The sequence below is a fragment of the Trichoderma asperellum genome, chromosome 3 (genome assembly GCF_020647865.1).
Source record: "Trichoderma asperellum chromosome 3, complete sequence".
Taxonomy (NCBI): domain Eukaryota; kingdom Fungi; phylum Ascomycota; class Sordariomycetes; order Hypocreales; family Hypocreaceae; genus Trichoderma; species Trichoderma asperellum.
In genome coordinates, this window is record NC_089417.1 from 5272551 (window position 1) to 5299005 (window position 26455).

At 29.1% G+C, this 26455-nt stretch overlaps 4 protein-coding genes across 4 annotated transcripts; 3 read left to right on the top strand and 1 right to left on the bottom strand.

The window, feature by feature from the left end:
- Window positions 1–2090: 2090 nt before the first annotated feature.
- TrAFT101_006347 (uncharacterized protein) lies at window positions 2091–3785 on the top strand. The gene is made up of 3 exons (XM_024908253.2): window positions 2091–2582; window positions 2672–3287; window positions 3390–3785. Exons 1-3 carry the CDS (start codon window positions 2296–2298, stop codon window positions 3729–3731), a joined length of 1245 nt encoding a protein of 414 aa, XP_024760880.1. The 5' UTR covers window positions 2091–2295; the 3' UTR covers window positions 3732–3785.
- A 15783-nt stretch (window positions 3786–19568) lies between these two features.
- On the top strand, window positions 19569–20653 carry TrAFT101_006348 (uncharacterized protein). Its single transcript, XM_024909190.2, has one exon. The coding sequence runs from the start codon at window positions 19670–19672 to the stop codon at window positions 20504–20506; it is 837 nt and encodes a 278-aa protein (XP_024754449.1). The 5' UTR covers window positions 19569–19669; the 3' UTR covers window positions 20507–20653.
- A 290-nt stretch (window positions 20654–20943) lies between these two features.
- TrAFT101_006349 (uncharacterized protein) lies at window positions 20944–23420 on the bottom strand (the record flags this gene model as incomplete). The annotated part of the gene is made up of 2 exons (XM_066127730.1): window positions 20944–22611; window positions 22737–23420. The coding sequence occupies 2 exons, from the start codon at window positions 23418–23420 to the stop codon at window positions 20944–20946; spliced, it is 2352 nt and encodes a 783-aa protein (XP_065983843.1).
- A 1599-nt stretch (window positions 23421–25019) lies between these two features.
- TrAFT101_006350 (uncharacterized protein) lies at window positions 25020–26260 on the top strand (the record flags this gene model as incomplete). The annotated part of the gene is made up of 2 exons (XM_066127731.1): window positions 25020–25548; window positions 25617–26260. The coding sequence occupies 2 exons, from the start codon at window positions 25020–25022 to the stop codon at window positions 26258–26260; spliced, it is 1173 nt and encodes a 390-aa protein (XP_065983844.1).
- Between the last annotated feature and the right edge of the window lie 195 nt (window positions 26261–26455).

Sequence of the window (26455 nt, forward strand, 5' to 3'; positions counted from 1 at the left end):
TAAGGTGCTTGATAATGGGTATGCATATATTAAAAAACTTATACATAAACTGATAGAACTAAGTAATATACACCCTAGGGCTGAGGCTATATTTATTATTACAATAATACAAAAGCCAAAATCTGCATTCGCAATCTTTTTTCTTAAACTGCAAATACTTCCACATACATTTAGGGTTAAGAATGATATTAAACCACCGCCGAATCCAATACAAAATGATTTGGCCAAGACAAATTGCCAGTATTCTATGCAAAGGCGCTGCATTATAGTCCCAGCCAGGAGGCGCGTATAGCCGGCATCATACAGAGGTCCCGCAGCGTCACCGGAAAAGAGGAGAAGAAATGTCTGGATTCCACCGAGAATAGCTGTGCGGGAAGGGTCAAATTGAAAATGTTCTGTGTAATAATTCTGGTAGATTCGAATGTCTTGATGAGAGCTATCGATTCGTGGTTAATCCCAAAGAGTATTAACTTTGGATATCGCGGCCGTCGCACTGTATGTGCTAAGCATCCGTGAAAAACCACAAGCAACTTGGAGCCAAGCTTTCCACCGCCCATTTGGACGCGTGGCCATCACAATAGCTTGATCTAGCTAAGCTGTCCTTTCCAATTGCGCTGTGGCGCCATTTTTCTCTGGAGTGTCAGTAAATGGCACAATCTCTGCAGGCTTCGCCCCGCTTTGCTCAACTGCTGATTCTCTGTCTGCGCCATTGGTATCGACTCATTCCAGGCAGCTAGGTTTAATATTCGTCATGATTGGTGAAAATGAAGGGTTGTTGATTAGTTCTGACAAAAGGAATGTCACTGGTAATACGGGACACACGAACCCAGGCGCCTCAGTTTGTGGATAATGAAAAGCTAATTGGAGGAAAGCCGCTTATCCGCATCAGCCTCCTCCACGTAGGCACGCACATAGTATGTACTATCGAGTGCGGCCCGACACGGAACGGAGCGCTCGGATCTGCCAGACTAACGTTTATTAATGCTTACCGAAAACCTTACCTGTAGCCGTCAGTTGAACTTATTATAGGTAGTAAGCCCATTAATCACAATTCATCACAATTCATCACCATGGCCTATAAATCAAGGCGATTGGCAGGGGCCAAGCCGCAGTGATCAAGCAAAAATACGGAACCGGGAGGAAGCGGTAAGAATTAAGCAACAGTTTAAAAGAAAAAAAAAAAAAAAAAAAAACGACGCAGGGCAGGGAATAAGCGACAGCGAATAAGCGGCAGGGGTTAGCGACAAGGAATAAGCAGAGCAGGAACCCGCAATAAGCAGTAAATATTAGTACCGGCAGCATTGACATTGACGCGAGTGACTTTTGCCGGCAAAGCAAGGTGCACTCTACCCCTGCATAGCAAAGTAAGAGCCCCTAGATCCACCACCTGAATCTAGGTGCTAGTAAAGTAATTGCGGAGTATCTGAATTTTTCCTAGGATTCCCATGGGCAGATCACTACAATGCATCAGCAAAAAGCCGTACGAGGCAAATGGTAAACAACAAAAAAAAACATCTTCTTTAAACAATCAAAGGTAAATACAAAGAAAGAGAAAGATTATAATAATATTATAGGAAAATTTATAATAAATAAATAAATAGAAATATAGTTTTTTAATATTCTTGAAAAAATAGTATAATTTTTTAAAAACTGATTTAGTAATTAAATGATAAAATTTATGGTTTTTTTATTAACTTCACCCTTTGAAATATATTTTAGAATAATAATAATAATAATAATAATATATATATATATATATGTGTGTGTGTGTGTGTGTGTGTGTGTGTGTGTGTGTGTGTGTGTGTATTTATATTAAATTACATTTTAAACTATATTTTTTTTAAATTAAAAAAATATTGCTACTAATGTTAATGTACTTACTCGAGTGTGTGAGTTGCTCTGGTATATAAATGTTCAGATTGTTATTAAGAATTAGTGGGGAAAGGTTTATATTCCAGCTATATCCACTATTCTTTTTTTAAAACTATGTAAGTATACCTCTCCATTACATTTTAACTTTATTGCCAAATGTAAGAGATCTTAGCAAAATTACAGTAAATGCCCCTGGCTCTCTATTTATACTGTTGAGTCTCTAGTATTGCTATTCAAAGTAGCATATATACCCGTAAACAGACTACTCATGAAATGTGGAATTCGTATCTGAAGCCCAAGCTTTAAATTTCGTTCATACTGCAGGGAGTGCCAACCTGGGCTTGAAACAACTATAAAGTCCCCGGTGCCATAAGTATCTCACACAAATTATACATTCAGTTTCCATTCAACACTCAATCCAAAATGGCTTTTAAAGTTATCATTATTGGGGGCGGCCCCGTTGGGCTTTTCCTTGCAAACAGTCTGCAAGCCGCCGGAATAGATTATGCGCTATTCGAAAAGCGAAGTGCTGTGGCTCCAACTACTGCATTTGGCATTTTCCTTATGCCTCAAGTCACGAGGATGTTCGAACAGCTAGGTCTCTTGGAGAGCTTGAAGAAAGTGTCTCATCAAATGACGGGCATGGTGCACCGCAATGCCAACGCAGAGCAACTAAGCCAAGATCAGGATTATGCTGCATTTTGCCAGATGTAAGTGAGGAACAATAAGATATTACCTTCAATCTATCCATGCCTTTCTGTAGATATCTGTTTCCCCAGCTAACGTTCTTTCTGTTCAGCCATGGCTATCCTGTAGTTGTTACAGACCGTGCCAGCCTTTCCCAGGTTTTCCTCAGCGGCCTTAATAAGCCAGAAGAGCATATATTTACCAGGAAAGACCTCACCAACATTGTGATCGGCACAGATGGCGTGACTGCGGAATTCGCTGATGGCACAAGCCATGAAGGATCTGTCATTATTGGTGCTGATGGCATTTGGAGCTCAGTTCGTGACCAGTTGCGCAAAATTACGCCTGATGGTCTATTCCTTGAAAATCCTTTCACAGCGTCATTCACTGGTGTCTTTGGCAGAGGACCACTGTTTGATGATATTCCTTCAGGACAGGGAGCTGAGATACATGGAGACGACTGGGTAATTCAGGCATTTCCTTCCCAGAAAGAGACGCACTTATTTATCTATAAGCGCATTGAGACATGCTATGATAGAGTTCCCTTTACAACGAATGTGCCGGAAGATATAATCGCAGAATTTGCTAATGTTAAATTGACAAGCAAGGTTGCATTTAAAGACTTGTGGGATAAGCGGTTCGCTGGAGGTGCCGCAAATTTCGAGGAGGGTGTTGTGGAGCTATGGCACTGGGATAGAGTTGCTCTTGTGGGGGATGCAGCGCATAAGGTATGTCAACAAATTCTCCTCTAACGCCTTTTTGTTTATCATTTATTCCTTTATTATCTATTTTTGTTTTAATGAAAAAAAAAAAACACTAACAATATGCAGATGAATCCTAAGTGGGGCGTTGGTGCTAATATTGGAATGGAAGCTGCTGCCTGCCTCACGAACAAGCTTGCAGCCCTTCTGAAAAATAACTCAAAACCTTCTACGCAAGATCTTTCTCAATTGTTTGGGTCATATCAAGGAGAGATTGAGGGCAAAGCCGGAGTCTGGGAACGAATTTCGAAGTCTAATCTTGACTCTGCCACGCGTAGGGGTGGGCCTCAAATTGATGCTATGAGGCAAATGGGAATAATTCGTGCACCTGGTATTATTTCGAAGGCATATAAGCTCGAAAATGCCCCGTTTAAGGCGGAAAATCCATCTCAAATCCCGTGGTTACACTAGGAAAGATACACCAAAAAGAGAGCAGCATAAAGTTATATATAAGTTGCCTTAGAGTTTAACATAATATAAAATAGATTTTTATGTATAATTTAAGTATAACCAATATTATATATAGGTAGGGCCTATCTAGCATTCAAGCAGGCGGATTCCATATTTAAAATAGCAGCTATAACTGTAACGAACCGTACACTAGATAGTTAGTATAGGGTAGATTCCCAAGGGATAAACCTAGAATAAGTTCTTTAGGTTTATATTAGCAGATAGGTTAAGAAACCTATAGGCAATAATATTATAATAATCTAATAATTTATTATAATTAATAAATTAATTTTATATTAATTTAGTTTAGCCTACCCTATAGGCCTATTATTATAACTATAAAAAGCAGGTTATAATATAATACTTTTTTTTTATTAGTTTTATTTTTAAAACCTTTATAAATTTTAGTATAAATAATATATTTTTTATTTAATAAATATAGTTATTCTTTAGTTCTTTTACTAGTATTTTTTAGTTTTTTTTATTAACTTTATTATATTAAATAAAATTTTAAAATTAATTTATTCTAAAACTATATATTATAAGTCTTTATTTAAATTAATTATTATTAATATTAATAAAATAAATAAATATTATTTTTTTTATATTTTTAAAAATTATTAAAAATATTTATTATTTTTTATTAATTTTTTTTATTATTTAAAATATATTAAATTAAATTAATTATATTATAATATTTAAAGTTTAACTTTAAAATAATTAAAATATATTACTATATATTATTTTTATTTAAAAGATAAATTTAAAAAAGCTAAAGAAAAGTATTAATATATTAATATAAAAGTTAAGTATTTTTATAAGCAAAAGAAAATATAATATAAGAAAATAAAATATATAGTTTTATAAAGTATTATAAATTTAAAGAAATTAAATTATATTAAATATAAAAAAGTAAAGGCTGCTGTTTATTAAGCTATTATATTAATGCTTAATTCTACTGGCTTATTTTAATTTATTAATATTATTAATTAATTTATATTTAACTTAAATTTATTATTATTTTTATTTTTAAAAATTAATAATATTTTTATAAAATTATTTAAGTATTTTTTTTAAGTTTTTTTTAAAAATTTATAAGTTTTTAAATAAATTATACTTTTTTTATTTTATAAAATATTTTTATTTATTTATTTTTTTATTTATTTATATATAAGTTAATTTTTTAATTTATATTTTTTTTTTTATTTTAAATAATAATTTTATTTATAATTAATTTATTTATTTTTATATTTATTAATACTTTTTTAATAATAAAATATAAAAAATAGCTATTTTTAATTTTATATTATTAAATAAGTTTAATTTATAATTAATTTTTTTAATTTTTTTAAAATTTTAAATAATTTAAGTTTTTTAAAATTTAATTTATTATTTAATTAATTTATTTTAATACTTAATAACTTTTTATTATATAAGTGCTATAATAAATAAGCTATATTCTTTTTTTAAAGGGTTAGTTTTTTAATCTTTATATAGTTAGTTTATTATTTTATATTATATAAATTAAACTTAAGTTATTTTTTAAATTTTTTTTATAATTTAATTATATTTTTAGTTAAAATTTAAATATTTTTTATATTTAAATTATTATAAAGTAATTTATAAGCTTTTAATATAAATCTATAGTTAATATAAAATAAAATAACTTTTATAGATTTTAAAATAAAACTATTATATTAATTTTATATTATAAAAAGTTTTTTTATTTAATTATTTTATATAAGGTTAATATAATATTATAAATATACTTTAATAACTTAATTTATTTTTTTTATTTAGCTATTTATTTATAAATAATATATAATATTTAATTTATAATAAGTTTTAAATTTAATTATTAGTTTTTATTAAAATTTAAAAGTAAAAGTATTTTCTTTATTTAATATAATTTTTATTAATAATTTATATTTTATAAATATATATTTTATATAAAAATATATTAAATTTTTTATAAAATATAATTTTTATATAATAAAAAGTAAGCTTATTTAAAAAGCTTATTTATTATTATAAAAATACTATTATAGACTATATTAATTAATAACTTCTTTAACTTTTTATTTAAGTTTTTTAAAGCAGTAATAATATAATATATAATTATAAGTAATTTATATACTTTAATATATTACTATAATTATATTATAATAAATATTTTATATTACTTTTATTTATAATTTTTTAATATTTAAATTTATTTACTTTATTTTAAAAGTTTATTAATTATAATTATTTCTTTAAAAAATTATTTTAATTAATAATTTTTAATTTAATCTTTAATTTTATTAAAAATAAAATTATATTTTTTTATAATAAATAAAGTATTAATTTTAATTTATTTATAATTTTTTTAATTATTTTTATATAAAATTTATATTTTAAATTTAAAAATTTTTTTAAAATATTTTTTCTTTAACTTAAAGTATTAGCTTTTTTATTTTTTATTCTTTTATAATAAATAATTTTATAGTTAAAGTTTATTAAAAACTTAAAGTAATAAATTTATTATATAAAAAGTTATTATATAATTATAAAGTAAAATATATTTTAATAGTTAATATAAACTTTAATTTTATATTTATTTTTTAAGTAATAATATTATTATTTTTAAATATTTTAATAATTATTAAAAAAATTTTATTATAAATAAAATATTTTAATTTTAATTTATATAGTTTTTTTAAAAAAAAAAGCTATTAGCTTAAGTTTTTTATTATTATTTTATTATCTTAAGGTTTTTTTTAAAATAAAATTAAAAATATTTATTTTAATTTTAATAAACTTATTTAAGTTATATATAGTAAATATTAGTTTATTAATAATAATATTTTTAAGTTTTTAAAATATTAATTTTATTTTATTAATTTAAAATAATTTTTTATTTTTTTATTTTTTTTTACTTTTTTTATTTTTTTTAAATTAAATAATATTAATTAATAGTTTTATAATTTTATTATATTTTTAAATAAATCTTTAATAATAATTACTAAATTTTAAAAAGCTTTATAATTTTTTATAGGTTTTTAAAAGTTTTTAATCTTAAATAATAGTAATTTTATTTAAGTTTATTTAAACTTCCTCTAGTATAATAATATATTTAAAAAACTTAATTTACTATATATAAAATTAATATTTATTTAAATTAATAAAAAGCTTAATATTTTATAGTTTTTATAATATTTTATAAATATATTTTTTATATTTTTTTAATATTTTTAAAAAAATTAAAATATTATTAATATAAGTTATTATAAAGTTATTTAAATGTTTTTTAAAAATAAAATTAATTTTTTTTTAAAATATTACTAATATATTTATAAATTTTTATAATATAATTAAATATTTAAATAATTTATATTTTATTTTAAAGGCAGTTATTTATTTATATTTTTTTTTTATTTTTATAAATTTATAAGCTTTTATAAAATCTAAGGTTATAAATTAATTTATATTTTATAATTTTTTTTTAATTTTAATAATTAATAATAAAAGTATTTTATTTTTAATAGTTATTTTATTAAGTTATTAATAATTAATAATTAAATAAAGTTTTTTATTTTTTTTTAATATAAAAATAATAAAGTACTTTATTAAAAAATTTAATACTTTAATATATTTTTTATTTAATTATATTTATAGCTATTTCTTAAGTATTTTAAACTTTATTTTATTAAAGTTATAAATTTTATAAAGTTTTAATAAAATCTTATCTTTAAAAATAATTTTATAATTTGTTACAACCCAACACTTATGGTCGCAACAACGGGCCTATGGGGTAGGCCAGAACGGATCAACTATAATCCATCAACCAATCAAAAGCCACTCAATGAAATCTATTATTAAGTCCATTAAGCATAACTTAACAAACTCAACCATTAAGTACGTCAAAGACATCCAGCCAACTGAATATATAAGTTCACTTCTCTACACTTATTTAAATAACTTAAATAGCCAGTTGTTAATATAGTTTTATACCTATAGATTGGAAAACTCTTTTAATTATTACTGGTGACTATTATTGTAATATCATTGCCTATAGGTTTCCTAACCCATCCGCTAACATAAACCTAAAGAACTTATTCTAGGTTTATCCCTTAGGAATCTACCCTATATTAACTATCTAGTGTACAGTTCATTATACATTAATAACTCTTATTCAGACAGTTATTAAACCTATAGATAATATTAAAATAAATAACTTCTAAGACCTTATTAAACCTATAAATTAATCCAGCATAGAAAAACAGACATAACAACAGGCGCCTCCACTAAATCTACAGGATCCCATAAGCCGCTTAGCTATCCTTAAATAATTAATTTACTAATTAAAAGCGCAAAGAACTAATGACATATAAACTATTAATATTCTACAGCAATAGCTTGCTGCACTCTATAACCCACCAGCAGTGCCACTACCTATAGCACCCGCTGTAGTTACACCTATAGTGCAACCCATTAAGGTAATTAAAAAACAACCTAAAGAAATTCTTAGGCCTCCTCACCCTAATAAATTTAATAAAGACCCATTCAAGCTGCGCAAGTTCCTTAACAACCTTTAAACTCATTTTAAATACTATTTTCTAAACTCCTTTACACCTACCAAGCTATTTAAATATATTTAATATACAGGAACTTAAATAAATAAAGCAGTAGAAGACTGAATTAAAGCAATTTTAAAGGATTATTAAGAGAACACCCCTAACAAACAAAGAGCTTAAACTACAGCCATCTTCACCAATTACAGCAATTTTAAAGAAGAACTAAGAAAGTCTTTTAAAATCACTAATAAAACCCAAGAGGCTAAAAAGAAACTTAAAGACCTCAAATAAAAAGGACTATATTACCAGCACACTTTAACATTTCTTCAGTTACTTACTAAAGTAAACTAGACCAAAGACTCCAAAAAAGAAATCTATTACTATAGCCTAAAACCTAAAGTTAAGGATAAAATTTATAAGATAGATTAATAAAAAACCAGTTTTACTAACTTCACTTAAGAAGCTATTAAAATTAATAATTGATAATAGGAAAGGAAGTAAGAATAAAAAGCTAAAAGAAACGGCACTACAACCAAGCCTTACCCACAGGCTAACTAAGGAAAGAAAAAAGACAAGTACGTTGCTAAAGATAACGGAACCCAACCAGGCAAAATAGACCTCAATACCATTAAAGCCACCAAGTTTAAAGGAAAATGCAATTTCTATAGTAAGCCAGGCCATAAAGAAGCATACTGCTATTTTAAAAAAAAGCAAGAAGAAAATGGAAAAAGTCCTAAATAAAAGGAGAAGGCAACAATTAATACTATAAAGGAAAACACACAGGTAGACACCATCACTGAAATACCTTACGCTAGCCTTAGTTAAACTGCCTACTACAATAATACATGCCTTATATACAAAAGCAATAAAGATGGATTAGGGCACTACCTAAAGAAGCTAAAAAAGGCAAAACCTTAGAAAGAAGTTAAAATTAATACTCTAACCTCCTATAAACCATTTAACAACAAAGATTTAGACTTCAGCATAAAATTAATTTATAAATATTGCAAATCCACTAACATTATTTACAAATACAATAAAAAATAAGCAGCAATTTAAAAAGAAAACTATAACTGCAACAATTACTACTTATAAAATCCTAACCATAAATGCTAAGGATGCCTAGACTGTAGATCTATAGAAAGATACCAATACAACTGCAAAGGCAAATAGCGATGAAACATGGAAGCCATATGTAAACTCTTTAAAGAAGAAGACAGATTAGCTAAGGAGTACCTTAAAAAACAGGAACGGGAACTCCTAGATAAAGAAACTAGTAAAGATAAAATTGTCTATAACAAAACTGGAAGAATCCACAAGTGCAGCTTCTATAAAATTTATAAAAAACACCAACAGTAGATCAACACCCTTCCAGATACACACCCCTTTATAAAATATAAAGTTATTGCCAAAGACATATACAACAGCAACAACACTGACGATAATAAATATTATTAATGCAGTTCTTAAGAACTACAATACAATAAAACTTACCTAAAGTTTAATAAAAAAATATATAAATGCCTACAATATTATTCATAGAATATAAACCACTATTACAAAAAACTACAAAGGTTAGATAAATTAATTCTATTTTATATATATTAATATAACCTCTATTACTCTTAAGACCTCAATTATAACTGCAAAGGATATAATATCTATAATTTAATAGATAAAGAATACAACTGCATATACATCTTAGGAGCATGGGCAGAAGAAGAAGAAAAATAAGAAAAAAGATAATAGTATCTTAAGGAACATCCACTATAGAAGACAAGTTTAAAACAAGCATAAGAATAAATAAAGGCTACTAAACTAAATCTTACAAACGCCTATACCTACGTCTTAATTTATAACATTTTTAACGCTTTTAATAAAAATTGCAGAAAATATTACTGAAAGGAATATAATAATATATACTGCCAAATGCATGTGCTTGATAAATTAGTAAATTAGCAGAGTAAATAACCAAGGAAAGTTAAAGTATAAAATTACTTAACAGACTACTTTCTAAACTACAATATATAATACTGCGGAAAATACCGCAAAGAAAAACACTAATTTTATCAAATAACATAGAAACTCTTACAAAGAAACTACAACTTTAATAACCACTTAAATAAAAGATAAGAAAACAAGACCTTAATTAAGAAATATTACTAAATAATTAAAGAACGAAATAATTAAATTAAATGCTAATAGTGCAAAAAATATCAATCTAAGATATAGCAAGAAAGCCCTCTAGATATAATTACCATTAACTTAATTAAAACATTTAAGAAGAAACTGATAATTAATAAATACTTAAACCAGCAATTAGTTAAAATCTATATAGACAGCAGTTTAAATTACAACCTAATTACTAACAGCCTAATAGACCGGCTAGGAATACTATACATCATTAAGAAAATACTATTAGTTGTCTCTAGCATTATAAGCATAAATATAGGAATAACTATTACCTATAAGACTGATTATCTCCCTATAACAGTTGCTAATTAAACTAAGAATATCAAGTTTAATATATTAAACCTACAAGACTGCAATATTTTGCTAGGACATCTATAGTTAGAAAAATATAACCCTATAATTAACTAAAAGATAAAAGAAATAACTTAAGAAGAAAATATCTCCCTTAAGTTATAACTAGGCCAGGAAGGGGGCAAGAAAAGCAAAGACATACTTATAGACCCACAACTAAAACCTCCTGCGCAATCAAAGAAAAAGAAATAAAATAAGAAAGATAAGGCTAAGAAAACAAAAATACAAAAGAAAGTTAGATTTAACTTTAAAAAATCACCAGTACTACTATAATACAACAATTAACAACAGAAAGCAAAAATTATATAAATTAACAAAATTATTATTAAATATTATATAAAATTAGCTAAACTTAATATAGTACTAGCAAAAGCAAAAGAATAAGCTAAAGTTAATAAAAATAAACCTTTAGCTAAAATACTATAACAATATCGGAGGTATAAGAAATTATATCAGTAAGTACTTAAGGAAGGACTACTACCTTACTTAAAATAGGATTATAAGATTGTACTTAAGGATAAAGCCTTGCTAAAACTCTATAAAATTTACAATCTTAATAAAATAAAACTTAAAACACTTAAAGAATAGCTATAGACACAATTAAACAAAGGATACATTAGAGTATTAAACTCTTCAGCAGAGTACCCCATTATCTTTATACCCAAGAAGAATAAAAAGCTTTATCTAGTTATTAACTACTAATAGCTTAATAAAATAACTATTAAAAATAAAATGCCTTTACTATTAATCACTGAGATTAGGGAGAGATTATAAGGCATGAACTGGTTTACAGCCCTAGATCTTACAGAAGCCTATAAACTTATAAAAATAAAGGAAGGACATAAATAAATAACTGCCTTTAAAACAAGATATAGACTATTTAAATACTTAATTATGCTATAAGGACTCATAAATACACCAGCATTATTTTAAAAAAAAATTAACTTTATCCTTAAGGAATACCTAAATAACTTTATAGTTATATACATTAATAATATCTTAATCTTCTTAAGGATATTAAAAGAATATAAGGGATATGTTTATAAAGTATTATAAAAACTATAAAACGCCAAGCTTTTTATTAACCTAGATAAATATTAATTTTATATACAACAAGTTAAATTCCTTAAATACATTATTATACTAGAAGAAGTTTAAATAAACCTAGATAAAGTTGCTGCTATTTAAGATTAAAAACTCCTAAAAACCCATAAGGGATTATAAAGTTTCTTAAGACTTGCTAACTATTATTAAAGATTTATCTAAGGATATAGCAAAATTGCAAAACCATTAACCAATGCCACTTAACTTAAGGAAAATAAAAAGGGCAAGAAGAAACAAAAAGATAAAAGACTATTCTAGACTAATAAAATAAAATCAGCATTCTAAAAACTTAAAGATGCTATTACAAGCAAACCCATACTTACTATATATAACCCAAGTAAGCCTGTTAAAATAGAAACAGACGCTTCTAACTTTACTTTAGAAGGAACCTTAAGATAACAAGATAAAGATAAAAGACTTAAGCCAGTAGCTTTCTTCTCTAGAAAACTATATAGTCCAGAATTAAAATATCCTATCTACAATAAAGAATTCTTAATAATTATTAAAGCATTTAAGGAATAGCAACACTATTGCTTAGGAAACAAACATAAAATTAAGGTCTATACTAACTATTAAAATATATCCTACTTTACAACTATACAACAACTCTCTGCGCAATAAACTCATTACTTTAAATTCCTAATAGACTATAACTACAAAATTATCTACTATAAAGGGACGGAGAATAGGAGAGCCAATGCTTTAAGTCAAAAGGAAGAACATTTTAAAGAAATCCTAGAACTTAAAGCTTAAATCCTATAGAAAAATAAAAATAACAACTATAAGCAAATATACATTAACAACTTATTCACTATTAAAGAAGATCACCTAATCCTAAATAAGATTAAGGCACAATTTAAAGGACTACAACTAAATAACCTTCTACCCAACGATTTTCCTTAAGAAGTTACTATAAAAAACAATATACTAATGTAGGAAGACAATAAAATCTAGGTCCCTAAAGAATTACAAAATAAAGCAATAAAGGATGTATATAATAGCATAATTGCTGCCGTACACAGAGGCATTAAAACCACCTATAAACATTACTAATAGTATTACTATTTTCAGGGAATAATAAACAGAGTAATTAATATAGTTTTAAAATGCAATATCTACCAACAAGCCAAAAGCTCTTAACATAAGCCATATAGACAGCTACAACCCTTACCCATGCCATAACAACCATAGGAGTCCATTTTATTTAACCTCATCACTAAACTACCACCATTAAAAAAGCCAGTCACCAAAACCTTATACAATAGTATCTTTATAGGAGTATATCAACTAACAAAAATAACATACTTCCTACCCTTTAAAAAAGCAAGTAATACAGAAGACCTAGCCTATATAATAATAAGATTTATTACAAGTAACCATAGACTACCGAAAGAAATAATCTTTAATAAAGGCAGTACTTTTATATTTAAATTCTAGAAAGCACTCACTGCCAGACTTAAAATAAACCATAAGGTAAGCACTGCCTACTACCCATAAATGAATGGATAAATAGAATGCATTAACTAAATAATTAAGACATACCTACGCTATTACATCAACTTCAAGCAAGACAACTAAATAGAACTTTTACTAGTCATACAACTTGCCTATAACAGCATACCATTAAAATCTACAGAAAAATCGCCATTCTTCCTAAACTATAGATTTAAACCCAAAGCCTATAGAACGCCACAGCTAGGGGAAGATGTTAAAAAGGCTATAATTAAAGCCAAAAACATAATTAAAGTTTACAATAAACTACAAGAACAGCTTAAATTCATTTAAGAACAAATAAGCAAGTATACAAACCAGCACCGGCTTAGAGGACTAACCCTTTAGGAAGGAGATATAGTCTAGCTACTTTACCACATACATAGTAACAAGCAAGCAAACATTAAAATAAATCAGCCAAGTAACAAGCTTAACTTTAAAAAACTTAAACTATATAAAATTTTAAAAAAAATTAAAGAAGTCAACTATAAACTTAAACTCCCTAAGAAACAGGAAAAACAAAGAAAACCAGTTTACCCAATCTTTCACATTTTACTGCTAGAAAAAGCATAAATCAATAAAAACACTAAAAAAATCATCTAAAATAAAATCGTTATTAAAGGAAAAGAAGAAAAATATAAAGTAAAAGACATTAATGCTATAAAAACAGAAGAGGACAGCAAACAATGCTATAGGGTACAATAAGAAAAGGGAGACAAAAAAGAAAAAATATAAGAACCTATTAAGAATCTTAAGAATGCAATAGCGCTTGTAGAAAAACTCCACCAAAACCTAAGAATTCCACTAACTTAGAATCTATCTCCAATATCGCTAAATAATCCACCTGCCCTAAGGAAGTAAAGTCGGCCCCGGAAGAACCCTCTACCAACTGCACTATAGCGGCCTAACAAGCGGCCTCTGCCTCACGCTCTTCACGCTCAATCCACTCCAACTCTTCTAAATTATCAATCCCTCGCTCAATAGCCCTTTTCATCTTCTTAAACCACTCCTTCTTTTAAGTACAAAGCCGCTTTATACATGCACCAGCCTCTAGCCAGGCCTCCTCCGCCTTTTCTAATTTAAAATCAAAAACAGCACCCTTATTCGCCATCTTCCAAAGCTAAGTCGCAGAAAGACCAAAGGCCTCACAATTTAATTATTAATAATAAACACACCAGGAACAGCGCAGGGAATCCTCTTCAGAGGCCAGACACTTATAACCGCACTTCTTACAATAAAGACAAGACTTTATCACTAATAGCATAAGTAAGATAAAATACTTAAGCGCATTGCGCTGTAGAACCTAAGAAAACTCAGAATATTTGCGCTTACTACCAACTATTTTATTAGCTAGAGAAAGAATAAAAAAAGAGGGAAATCAACACTTACAGATAGTAAGGAAAGGGATAGATATAAAGACAAGGTCTTAGGGACAAGACTAACAGAAGGGAAGTATTATATTACAACCCAACACTTATAGTTACAACAACAGGCCTATAGGGTAGGCCAGAATAGATTAACTATAATCCATCAACCAATTAAAAGCCACTCGATAAAATCTATTATCAAATCCATTAAATACAACTCAACGAACTCGACCGTCAAATACATTAAAGACATCCAGCCAACTAGATATATAAGTTCACTTCTCTACACTCATTTAAATAACTTAAATAGCCAGTTATTAATACAGTTTTATACCTACAGATTAAAAAACTCTTTTAATCACTACTGGTGACTATTATTGTAATATCATCGCCCACAGGTTTCCTAACCCATCCGCTAACATAAACCCAAAGAACTTATTCTAGGTTTATCCCTTGGGAATCTACCCTATACTAACTATCTAGTGTACAGTTCGTTACATAATTTTATTTTAAATAAAATAATAATTTTTTTTTAAAAACTTATTAATATAATTTTTTATATTTTTAATATTATTATAATATTTTAGCTAAAGGCTTATTTTTATTATTTTTAATTTATTTTTTTATTTTTATTAATATTATATTATATTTAATTAATTTTATATAATATTTAATAATAATTTTATTAATTTATATAATTTTTATTCTTTATTATTAATTATTATATTATACTAATATTAATAATTTTTTAAAGTTAAATTTAACTTTTTTATATATTTTTATTTTTTTAGCTTTATTTTTTTTATTTTATTTTTTTTTTTTTAATTATATAAAAGGTTTTAGTTATAGGTTTATAAATATATTTTTATTTTTTTTATTTCTTTTTTAGCTTAATTATAACCTTAAGGAAATATTCTTTTTTTAAATTATTTTTTTTATCTTTTAGTTAATTATAAAGTTATATTTTTCTAACTATAGATATTCTAGTAAAATATTATAGTCTTATAGGTCTAGTATATTAAATTTAATATCTTTAGTTTAATTAATAACTATTATAAAGAAATAATTAATTTTATAAATAATAATTATTTTTATATTTATATTTATAATACTAAAGATAATTAATAATATCTTTTTAATAATATATAATATTTTAAGCTAGTTTATTAAGCTATTAATAATTAAGTTATAATTTAAACTATTATTTATATAAATTTTAATTAATTATTAATTTAAATATTTATTAAATATTAACTTTTTTTTAAATATTTTAATTAAATTAATAATAATTATATTTAAAAGGCTTTTTTATTATATTTTAAATTAATATTTTTTATATTATTAATATTTAATTTAATTATTTTATACTTTAATTATTTAATAATACTTTTTAATTAAAGTTTTATTGTTTTATTTTTTATTTAAATAATTATTAAAGTTATAGTTTCTTTATAAAAGCTTTTAAATTATTTAATAAAACTAATATTTTTCTTTATAGTATTTTCTATAATATTATATATTATAATTTAAAAAATAATTTATTAAATAATTTTTTATTTTAATTTTTTTTAATTATTTACTTTATTAATTTATTAATTTATTAAATATATATATTTAATAATATATATTATTATATTTCTTTTAATAATATTTTTTATAATTTTTATTAAAAGCATTAAAAATATTATAAATTAAAATATAGTTATAGGCATTCTTTAGGTTTTATTTAATAGCTTTTATTTATTTTTATGCTTATTTTAAGCTAATTTTTTAAAATAAATATTCTTTAAAGTATTATTATCTTTTCTTTTATTTTTTTTCTTCCTCTGCCTATACTTCTAAAATATTTATATAGTTATATTCTTTATTTATTAATTTATAAATATTATATTTTATATAGTTATAATTAAAGTCTTAAGAGTAATAAAAGTTATATTAATATATATAAAATAAAACTAATTTATTTAATTTTTAAGGTTTTTTATAATAGTAGTTTATATTTTATAAATAATATTATAGGTATTTATATATTTTTTTATTAAACTTTAAATAAGCTTTATTATATTATAGTTCCTGGAAACTATATTAATAATATTTATTATTATTAATATTATTACTATTATATATATTTTTAAAAGTAATTTTATATTTTATAAAAAGGTATATATCTAAAAGGGTATTAATTTATTATTAATATTTTCTATTAACTATATAAAAACTATATTTATAAATTCTTTTACTTTTATTATAGATAATTTTATCTTTACTAGCTTTTTTATTTAAAAGTTTTTATTTTTTTTTTAAATTATATTTTTTTTTATTTTTTAAAGTATTTTTTAATTAATTTATTTTCTTTTTTAAAGAGTTTATATATAGCTTTTATATTTTACTGCTATTTACTTTTATAACTGTATTAATATCCTTTTATAAATCTATAGTTTAAATATCTTTAATATTTATAATTAAGGTTATATAAATAATAATTATTATAATTAAAGTATTTTTTTTAAATTATTATTTATTTTTTATTATATTTATAAATAAAGTTAATAAATCTATAGTATTTATAAATTAATTTTATATTAAAGTCTAAACCTTTATTATTAAATAATTTATAATAAATTAAAGTATTAATTTTAACTTTTTTTTAATTTTTTACTTTTTTTAACTTTTTTAAATAATACTTTAATTTATTTTTATTACTTTTATATATAAAGCATATATTATTATAGCAGGCAGTTTAACTAAAGCTAGTATAAAATATTTTAATAATAATATTTATTTATATATTTTTTTTTATAATATTAATTATTATTTTATTTTTTTATTTAAAACTTTTTTTACTTTTTTTTTATTTTTTTTTAAAATAATAATAAGCTTTTTTATAGTTTATTTTATTATAAAAATTATATTTTCTTTTAAATTTAATAGCTTTAATAATATTAAAGTTTATTTTACTTAATTAAGTTTTATTATTTTTAATAATATATTTATTTATTTTTTTTTAATTAACTTATAAATAAAGCTTAATTATAGTATTATTTTTTTTAGCTTTTTATTTTTATTTTTTTTTATTATTAATTATTAATTTTAATAGCTTTTTAAGTAAAGTTAATAAAATTAATTTTTTATTAATTTATTTTATAAATTTTATCTTTAACTTTAGGTTTTAAACTATAATAATAGATTTTTTTTTTAAATCTTTAATTTAATTTACCTTAGTAAATAATTAAAGAAATATTAAAGTATATTAATAATATAGTTTTTTTTATTTAAAATCTTTAAGTTTTTTTTTAATTTTTTAAGTTTTATTAATAATTTTAAATAATTTCTTTAGTTTTTCTTTAAAGTTATTATAATTAATAAAAATAACTATAGTTTAAGTTTTTTATTTATTAAAAGCATTTTCTTAATAATCTTTTAAAATTACTTTAATTTAATTTTCTACTGCTTTATTTATTTAAGTTTTTATATATTAAATATATTTAAATAATTTAATAAATATAAAGGAATTTAAAAAATAATATTTAAAATAAATTTAAAAATTATTAAAAAACTTATATAATTTAATTAAATCTTTATTAAATTTATTAAAGTAAAAAAACCTAAGGATTTTTTTAAGTTATTTTTTAATTACTTTAATAGGTTATATAATAAATATAACTACAGCAGGTGCTATAGCTAATAGTATTATTAATAGGTTATAAAGTATAATAAGCTATTATTATAAAATATTAATATTTTATATATTATTAATTCTTTATACTTTTAATTATTAAATTAATTATTTAAAAATAGTTAAATAATTTATAAAATTCTATAGATTTAATAAAAGCATTTATTATTATATTTACTTTTTTATATTAAATTAATTTATAAATTTAATAAAGTTTTAAAAATTATTTATTTTAATATTACCTATAGATTTAATAACTATTTAAATAAAAGTTATTAATATATAATAAATTATATATTAAATAATTAATATAAAGTAAATTTTTAAAAAATAAACCTAAAATAAATTCTTTAGGTTTATATTAGTAAATAAATTAAAAAACCTATAGGCAATAATATTATAATAATAATTACTAGTAAAGATTAAAAATGCTTTTTAATTTATAAATATAAAATTATATTAATAACTAGCTATTTAAGTTATTTAAATAAATATAAAAAATAAACTTATATATTTAATTAATTAAGTTAAATTATTTATAGATTTTAATAATTTATTATAAATTATTTTATAAAATTAATAATTTATTTATAGATTATTAGATTATTATAATAATCTAATAATTTATTATAATTAGTAGGTCGGTCCTATGTTAATCCGGTTTAGCCTACCCTATAGGCCCATTGTTGCAACTATAAGAGGCGGGTTGTAACAATAACTTGCAGCATTATATTACAGCGCTTATCCGCTAAACTACAGTACTCATCCGCTAAACTATAGTACTTATCCTTTATGTTATAGCTCTTATTTACTAACCACGGCGTGGATTTTACTTAATTAGAGTATATATCCCTTAAATTACAGCTTTTATTGTTAAATAATAATATTTATGTATATTTTAAATAATAGCAGTTTTATTTTAATTTTAGTACCTATATTTATTTACTTATTTATAAATGTATATTTCTTATAATCACCTCCCCCTAAAGGAGAACAGAATGAATAAATAATCTTACTTGACAAACAATACTTATGCCTCCAAATTCTTACAATAAAGTTATGTGGCATTGCGCTATTTGTTACAAAATTGCATGTTAACGAAATAAAACCCTCTTGCGGTTCTTGCTCTTTATATTACTATAATATTACCCCAAATGCAACATGACCTCTATTTTATCTGCATATGAGCTCGGACAAGGCTTTCCCGTCCTAATTATTCACGGATGGCAGGCGGAAGGAAAAGTCGAAGAGCTAGATTTTGAGCCAATCTTTTGTAAAACACCAGGACTTCTCCGAATTTACGTGGATCTTCCAGGCATGGGCGCCACACCTGCCGATAATGTCACAGATCTCGACGATATATATCTTCGCTTAGTACATTTCATTGATTCTCGGCTCCAGAAGTTAAGATTCGTTCTTATCGGTACCTCATGTGGCGGCTATCTTGCACGTGCCATAGCTCAAAAATATCGCGATCAAGTCGATGGCTTACTACTACGTGTACCGCTTATTGAACCCAAAGATAGCATGCGAGATCTTGATCCTTACACCCCTTTGGTAGAAAACAAGGAACTCATGTCAAATGTGCCAACTGAAGACAAGAACCTTCTTGGCAATGTTCTTGTTCAAACACCTGCTTACATCAAGACCTTAAAGGCAAAATATGAGAAGGTTTACCTTCCGGCAGAGAGAGCAGCAGATAAAAAAGCGCTGGACCCGATACGAGAAGATCCGCAGCGATATGAGTTATCTAACTCTTTGAACGATAAAAACGCCAAGTTTCTCGCCCCCACCACCCTTATTATATGTGGTCGGCAGGACGAAGTCGTGGGTTACCGAGACAGTATCCGCCTCCTGGAGCTTTATCCTCGATCAACATATGCTGTTCTGGATCGTGGTACTCATGGCCTTCCTATAGATGAGACTGGTGTTTTCGAAGCGCTTGTTCACGATTGGATATTCCGTGTTAATGAATGGAGAGGTCGCACAGGTGTATAGAAGCTATCGTGTATGTGAACTTTTAGCTACGATAATGCCAGATTTAACTGCTTAACCAACCTCATATATATACCCTATAAATGATTAAATATCTTCTTTATGTTCTATGTATATGCTATAGCGCTACAGGTAATATCCGAAGTTTGACGTTTGCGGCGAAAGCGAAAGCAGCTCAATTCGAATTTGAGATAATTCGTGTTCTATAGGGTAATATATATACTACGACACTAACATCTTATGCGCGCCACGATTAATAAGACAATAGATTAATGAGATAAAGTCCAAAAGAGGAGGTGGATAGATGAAAGGATTTAATTAATGATATTGATGAATAGCGGTATAGGTTCTAAAAGTGAATATTATTCATTATATAATTATAATATAACTATAATAAAGCGGGTTTTCGTTTAAGAATGTTACAGGATATGTCTCGTCGTCTATTTCGGACATGTGTTGTATACAAAGCACCCCTTGTCATAAAATGTCAGCTGGGGTTGGCTCTTCTTAGTTGTCACCCCCAAACTCTTGACAGCTTTGTTGTATAGCTGGCACACTTTGCTGCCGCTATATGTAAAACTCGCGCAGTTGGGGTTCTTAAGACAGCTGGTAGCACAGAGGCTGACATTATTTACTGTGGTAGCCTTACCAACATTAAAGGTAGTATTTACATTTGCTTGGTTAACCGACTTCTTGCAAGTGAGTCCTGTAGGAACTTTGGGATTCACGATGGCCGTTGAAGATGGCGTGCAAGTGCTGGCTGGCTTTGTGCTGGTGCTGGTGCTTTTCGTAGTGCTGGTGCTCTTGCTTGTGCTCTTGGCAGTGCTTGTGCTCTTAGCAGTGCTTGTGCTCTTAGCAGTGCTTGTGCTCTTGGCAGTGCTTGTGCTCTTGGCAGTGCTTGTGCTCTTGGCAGTGCTGGTACTCTTGGAACTGCTGGAGCCCTTTCCGCTACCAGAGCCGGAATTGGGGCCGGAATTGGAGCCCGAACCAGAGCCGGCTAAGCCAAGACCACCGCTGTTCAAGCCGTTGCCGCCCATGCCGGTGCTAGCACCTTTACCTTGGGGATTGCCTGAATCGTTGTCATCAGTGCCATCGTTTACGTATCCGATGCACCCTTGAGCAATGGGAGCGCTCTCCTGAGGAGGAATGAGGTCAAATGTATCCGAACCAACGAAATCTCCTTCTAAAACAGCTTGAAGCGTATTCTCAAAATGAATATCCCAAGCAATACCGTAGCAGGTGCCATCAAGATCGACCTCGATTTCACCATCCTCTCCGACTGAGGCCGATATTTCAAACGCGCCCTCAGCGACAATTGAAGGAGTGTCCACTATAGCAGCGTCTACCTCAAACTCCCCATCAAGAATACTGATGCCAACGCCTAGCTTGATGGGCAGACCTAGCGATGCCTCGAGATGAAGCTCACCCGAAGCCTCGGCTGTATGTTGGAAGGTAGGCGAAAGGCCATTTGCATGGCTGTTGCCAGAATGAAGCAAATCCAGCATAATGTCAATGTTGTCCCAAGATACGGAGGCGCCGATGAGCAGGGTGCCAGTTGCATCGATAGTCACCTCAGCGTCTACTGAGACACTGATGAATGGACCAACGTCAATTAGAAGGGGAATCTCGAAACCGCCCAGATTAAGTCTGGCTAGTTCTTTGCTCCATTCTTTTTCATATTTAAAAAACGCCTCCATGCCAAGATTGAGTCCTGCTTCAAAGTTGGCGTTGATTCCCACTTGCAGCGTATCGACCGAAAGAGTCCAGAGAGATGCGTCTATTTCACCCCAGAGCGTTGCTGAGCCTCCAAAGCCACATTCAACGCAGTAGAGAGCCAAACCGTATTCGAGATCACGGGCAGAATGAGTAGAAACAGATGAAGACGTTTCGTTTGAGCGCTTATGGTGACCGCTAGGGTCTGCGACTTCGCCCTTCTCGTAAGAATCATCTTCTTCACCTCCCTCAGAACCCCATTTCTCCAATGGAGCGGCGTTTGGCCATGGCGCATCGGGATCGGTACCGAGGTGATCGTCGTCGTTAAGCCAGTAATTCCAGGATAAGGTAACTGATTCTGTATCCCGAGCTGCAAGGGGGTGCGCCTCGAACATCTAGATTTATGATGAGCGTGTTAGCGGAATTCGAAGGGAACATAATAATAATAATAATAATAATCATAATAATAAAACTGCAAAGATAAAGCTGTAGATCCATGGCGAGAGGGCTTAATACTTACGTCTCTCTTATCAACAGCGCGCTTCACTTGTGTGGATCCAACGTCGCCCCATTTGAGATTCACATGGACGGCTACAGCTTTGAGAGCAGCTGAGGATCCAGTGGCCGTGAAACTTTTGTTGCTATCGGAAAAAGAGATAGATTTAGCATGAAAAAAGTCGTTTTGATTGTCCAGGCCACAGCCATCCACAGATGTTACAAAAACAATATCATTTGCCCCAGTCCACTCTTTCTTCGCAAATCCATAGGCATTATCGCTTAGAGTGCCAGTCAGGCTACCCTTAGTGCAGCTAACATCAGATACGTATAAAGAATGGTCAAGCGGGATTGTTGGGTAGGCAAATGTCATAAGGGCTTGAGACAATATACCGCCATCGCGCTTTAGCATTCGCCGCTGAGGGCTTGAGTTGGTGAATGAGTTGGCAGTCGAGCCGGCCCATGCTAATGTGACATTAGTGGCAAGAGAAAGAATTGAGAGGTCGTTCTGGTCAATGCTCGGAGGAACAATAGGTTCTAGGCTCGTTTTCGTGCCATTTGTTGTAGCGTTGGAAGAGTCATCGCGACTGTTGAGGCGAGGCACATCGGGATATCGGGCCTCATTGGCATGCGGAGCGGCAGAGACTTGATTGCCAAAGAGAAAAGTTGTGGCAAAGCCTAGAAAGGCGATGCCTTTATGGGATAGCATTCTGAATAAGAAGTCGCCAAACCCGCTGAGATAGCAGCCGAGCTCGAGACAAAAGAAGAGCTTGAGTCTCAGCTATAAAATGTGTTGCTCAGTGAAACACAAATGGTGAACGGAAAGAAGCGGAAATACCACCAAGAAGAAGATAGAAGCCCCCCTCCGTTTCACTGAATATCCTTCTCTTGTTCACGATAGAGCCGAGACAAGATGGTAAAGTCCCCTGATGATATATTACATTACTCCGTGGACAATCTTATTCTTCAGCTACCCCGCTGCATTGACTTAAATTGTAACTATTAAAGCCTTTATTGAAAAGTTTACAGTAGTTCGCGACTTCTAACCCTTGTACTTTAACTATCGCAGTCCCAGCTGAGCATCATCTTTTTTCACTAGGCTGTGTTAAGCGTCCGCCGTTCCGGCTGAAAGCGAATTGCTAGTCAATAGCGTTATCTCCGGTTTATAGATTTTAATTCCTTACTTAATTCTTATTTTAATCTGATGGGTCTCTAGGAGCTAAAATATTGACTTAAATATAAAGTATTGCTTGGTCTAGTGCTAGCTAGCCTTTGTACTCCATTAGTCTGTTGCCTGGAACGTTCGTCACCGTAAACCTGTTACAATCTATTAATATATTCTTAAATCATAAACACGCTAAATATACCTCAGGTGAAAGTATTGGATGCTGATAGTATGAATGCGAGCTCTCCCTACATGAATCAAGTACTGACTGGGCAATGCGACAAGCTGTACTTGATATACGATTGCAGTAATTTTGCTGGATTGCTGAAGAAGAATACTACTAAAACATCGTTCTCATAGATTCATAATCATTCAATAATGATACTGCCTATAACGCAAGCGAACTTACTTATAAATGTGGCCCAGAAGTTCTCAGTTCGGCCGAAGAGCTCATTGGTCTCGAGTCGCGCGACCAGTCAGTTGGGCAATGGAACATGAGGGAATATAAGCTGGGCTTCTGAATAATTGGCCTTATACTTCCTCCATTCCATTTTTTCTTCACAGTGCGCAACATACTAGGCTGGGGTTTAGATTCCCATTGGAAACCTCTTGTCTTGCTCGACATTGTAGTTGAAATCTGCCCTGAGCTAACGGCTGGACTAGTCCGGCAAATGGCCCCGTTCCTGACGCCAAGAGATAGTTCGATCGCGCTATTGCTTGGCGCTATTGCTTCGAGCTATTGTTTCTTGGTTTAAAATCAGCATACCGAGCAGCTGGTTCTGCATGGCCGTAGTCGTGATGTAGCCAATAGTGTTTTCCATAAAGGAGCTACTGAAGAAACACGCCTGATATCCACTTAGTTTGATGCTACTCCATGACAACTCGCGTCTAGAACACGCCGACCACAACGAACGAGATGCTTGAAGGTCTACCGGACCCGCGGGCAATTTCGCCCATTACCTGTAAAGTGTTGAAGGGATGAGGAAAAGAAGGAAGCAAAACTTGATCACGACCTAAGACAGCAGTTAAAGCTGTATAAATCGACAGGCGCCTGTCTCCTCGTCTCTCCCGAATGTTTGCAGCAGTGCACCCAGTTTCTTTCTCTTCTCACTCAAGGTACTATTCGGTCCTTTTCCGTTCACTATGAAGACTGCACTTCAAATTTTGGCAGTTTTGCCATTCTTAGCGACTTCTATCGTTGCTACTAACCCAGCAACCACTTGCCGTACTGAACTTGGCACGAAATCGGTAAAACATGTGTCTACTGTCACCAAAACATCTACCAGCAGCCATCAGCCAACCACGACTGTCACTGTTCGCCCAACGGTGACGAGTTACGTTGGTCTGTGGTACACTATTACTGGATTTACCACCAAGACGAAGACTATCACAGATAGCACTGTGACAGACACTTTTTCCACCACGTCTACGGTGTTTTCCGTTGAGACGGACACAATTACGGCTACAGTGACCACAACCACAACAAATACCGACACTGCCTCGTCAACTTCGACCACCGTGGTGCCAACTACTCAAGGCTTCCGAAACATTCAGGATACTGTTAACTCGGATGTTCTCAATCGCCGTGCTGTCGGCCACCCTCACCCTCCCCGTGCTCAAGTGCAGAAACCTCATGGTCTTCAGGCCTCGATGTATCCTACTAAAGTAGACTGTAGGTTATCGTATTCCCTTTTGAACACGCAGTATGAGCATTCTAACTTGCTTACTTATCGTTAACAGGTACTAAGATCCTGCCCAATACCAAGACCCAGACTGTGCATTCCACTGCGCACCCAGTCACAGAAACCATTTTCTATTGGAGGGAGATTACCAAGACCAATACTCTTACGTCTACCAAGACTGTTGTTCCCGCTGATGTTTCATCAACAATTACTTCCACTTTCACATCTAGTGTGACAACCTTCACAACAACCTTCGAGACCAGCACTGTTACAGCTTCCACCACCACCACGGCCGTCATCCCTGGCCCTACCGTCTATGACGCGTGTACCGGACTGAATACGTTTGGCCCTAACTTCAGCAGTGGTGGTAAATCTTATTATGCTGTCAATGTCGCCAACAACGGACCAGGAGTCGGTTCCGATTTCAACACTGTGGCTGATGGCGCTAGCACTGCAACAGACTGCTGCAATGCCTGCCAGAATTTCGGAACTTGCGAGACGTTCATTTTCAGACCAAGGAACAGGAACTGCTTTTTGCTGTACCACCCAGGCGAGACATGCTCATCACAGCTTAACCATCCCAACTTCATCCTCTCCATCTCCGGCAGCGACTCTGGTGAAGGATATGTCGTTGGTAACGGCAACTGCGGTTACACTTACAGTGGTAACAGTGATGGCTCAGTCTTTAACGTTAACCAGTAATGGAAAGGGTTGATGTTATTCATAGCATGGAACAGCAACAGGAAGTCCACTACTTCAACATCGATGTTAAAAAGTATCTGAGAAATTGTAAATAAGAGAGGTTAATGTCGTTTCACTTTCATTTATTCAGAAAGCTGGTAATATTAGAATTATATTTTGTAATCTAACTTAGCTCTCGTATACCTTTCGTTGACA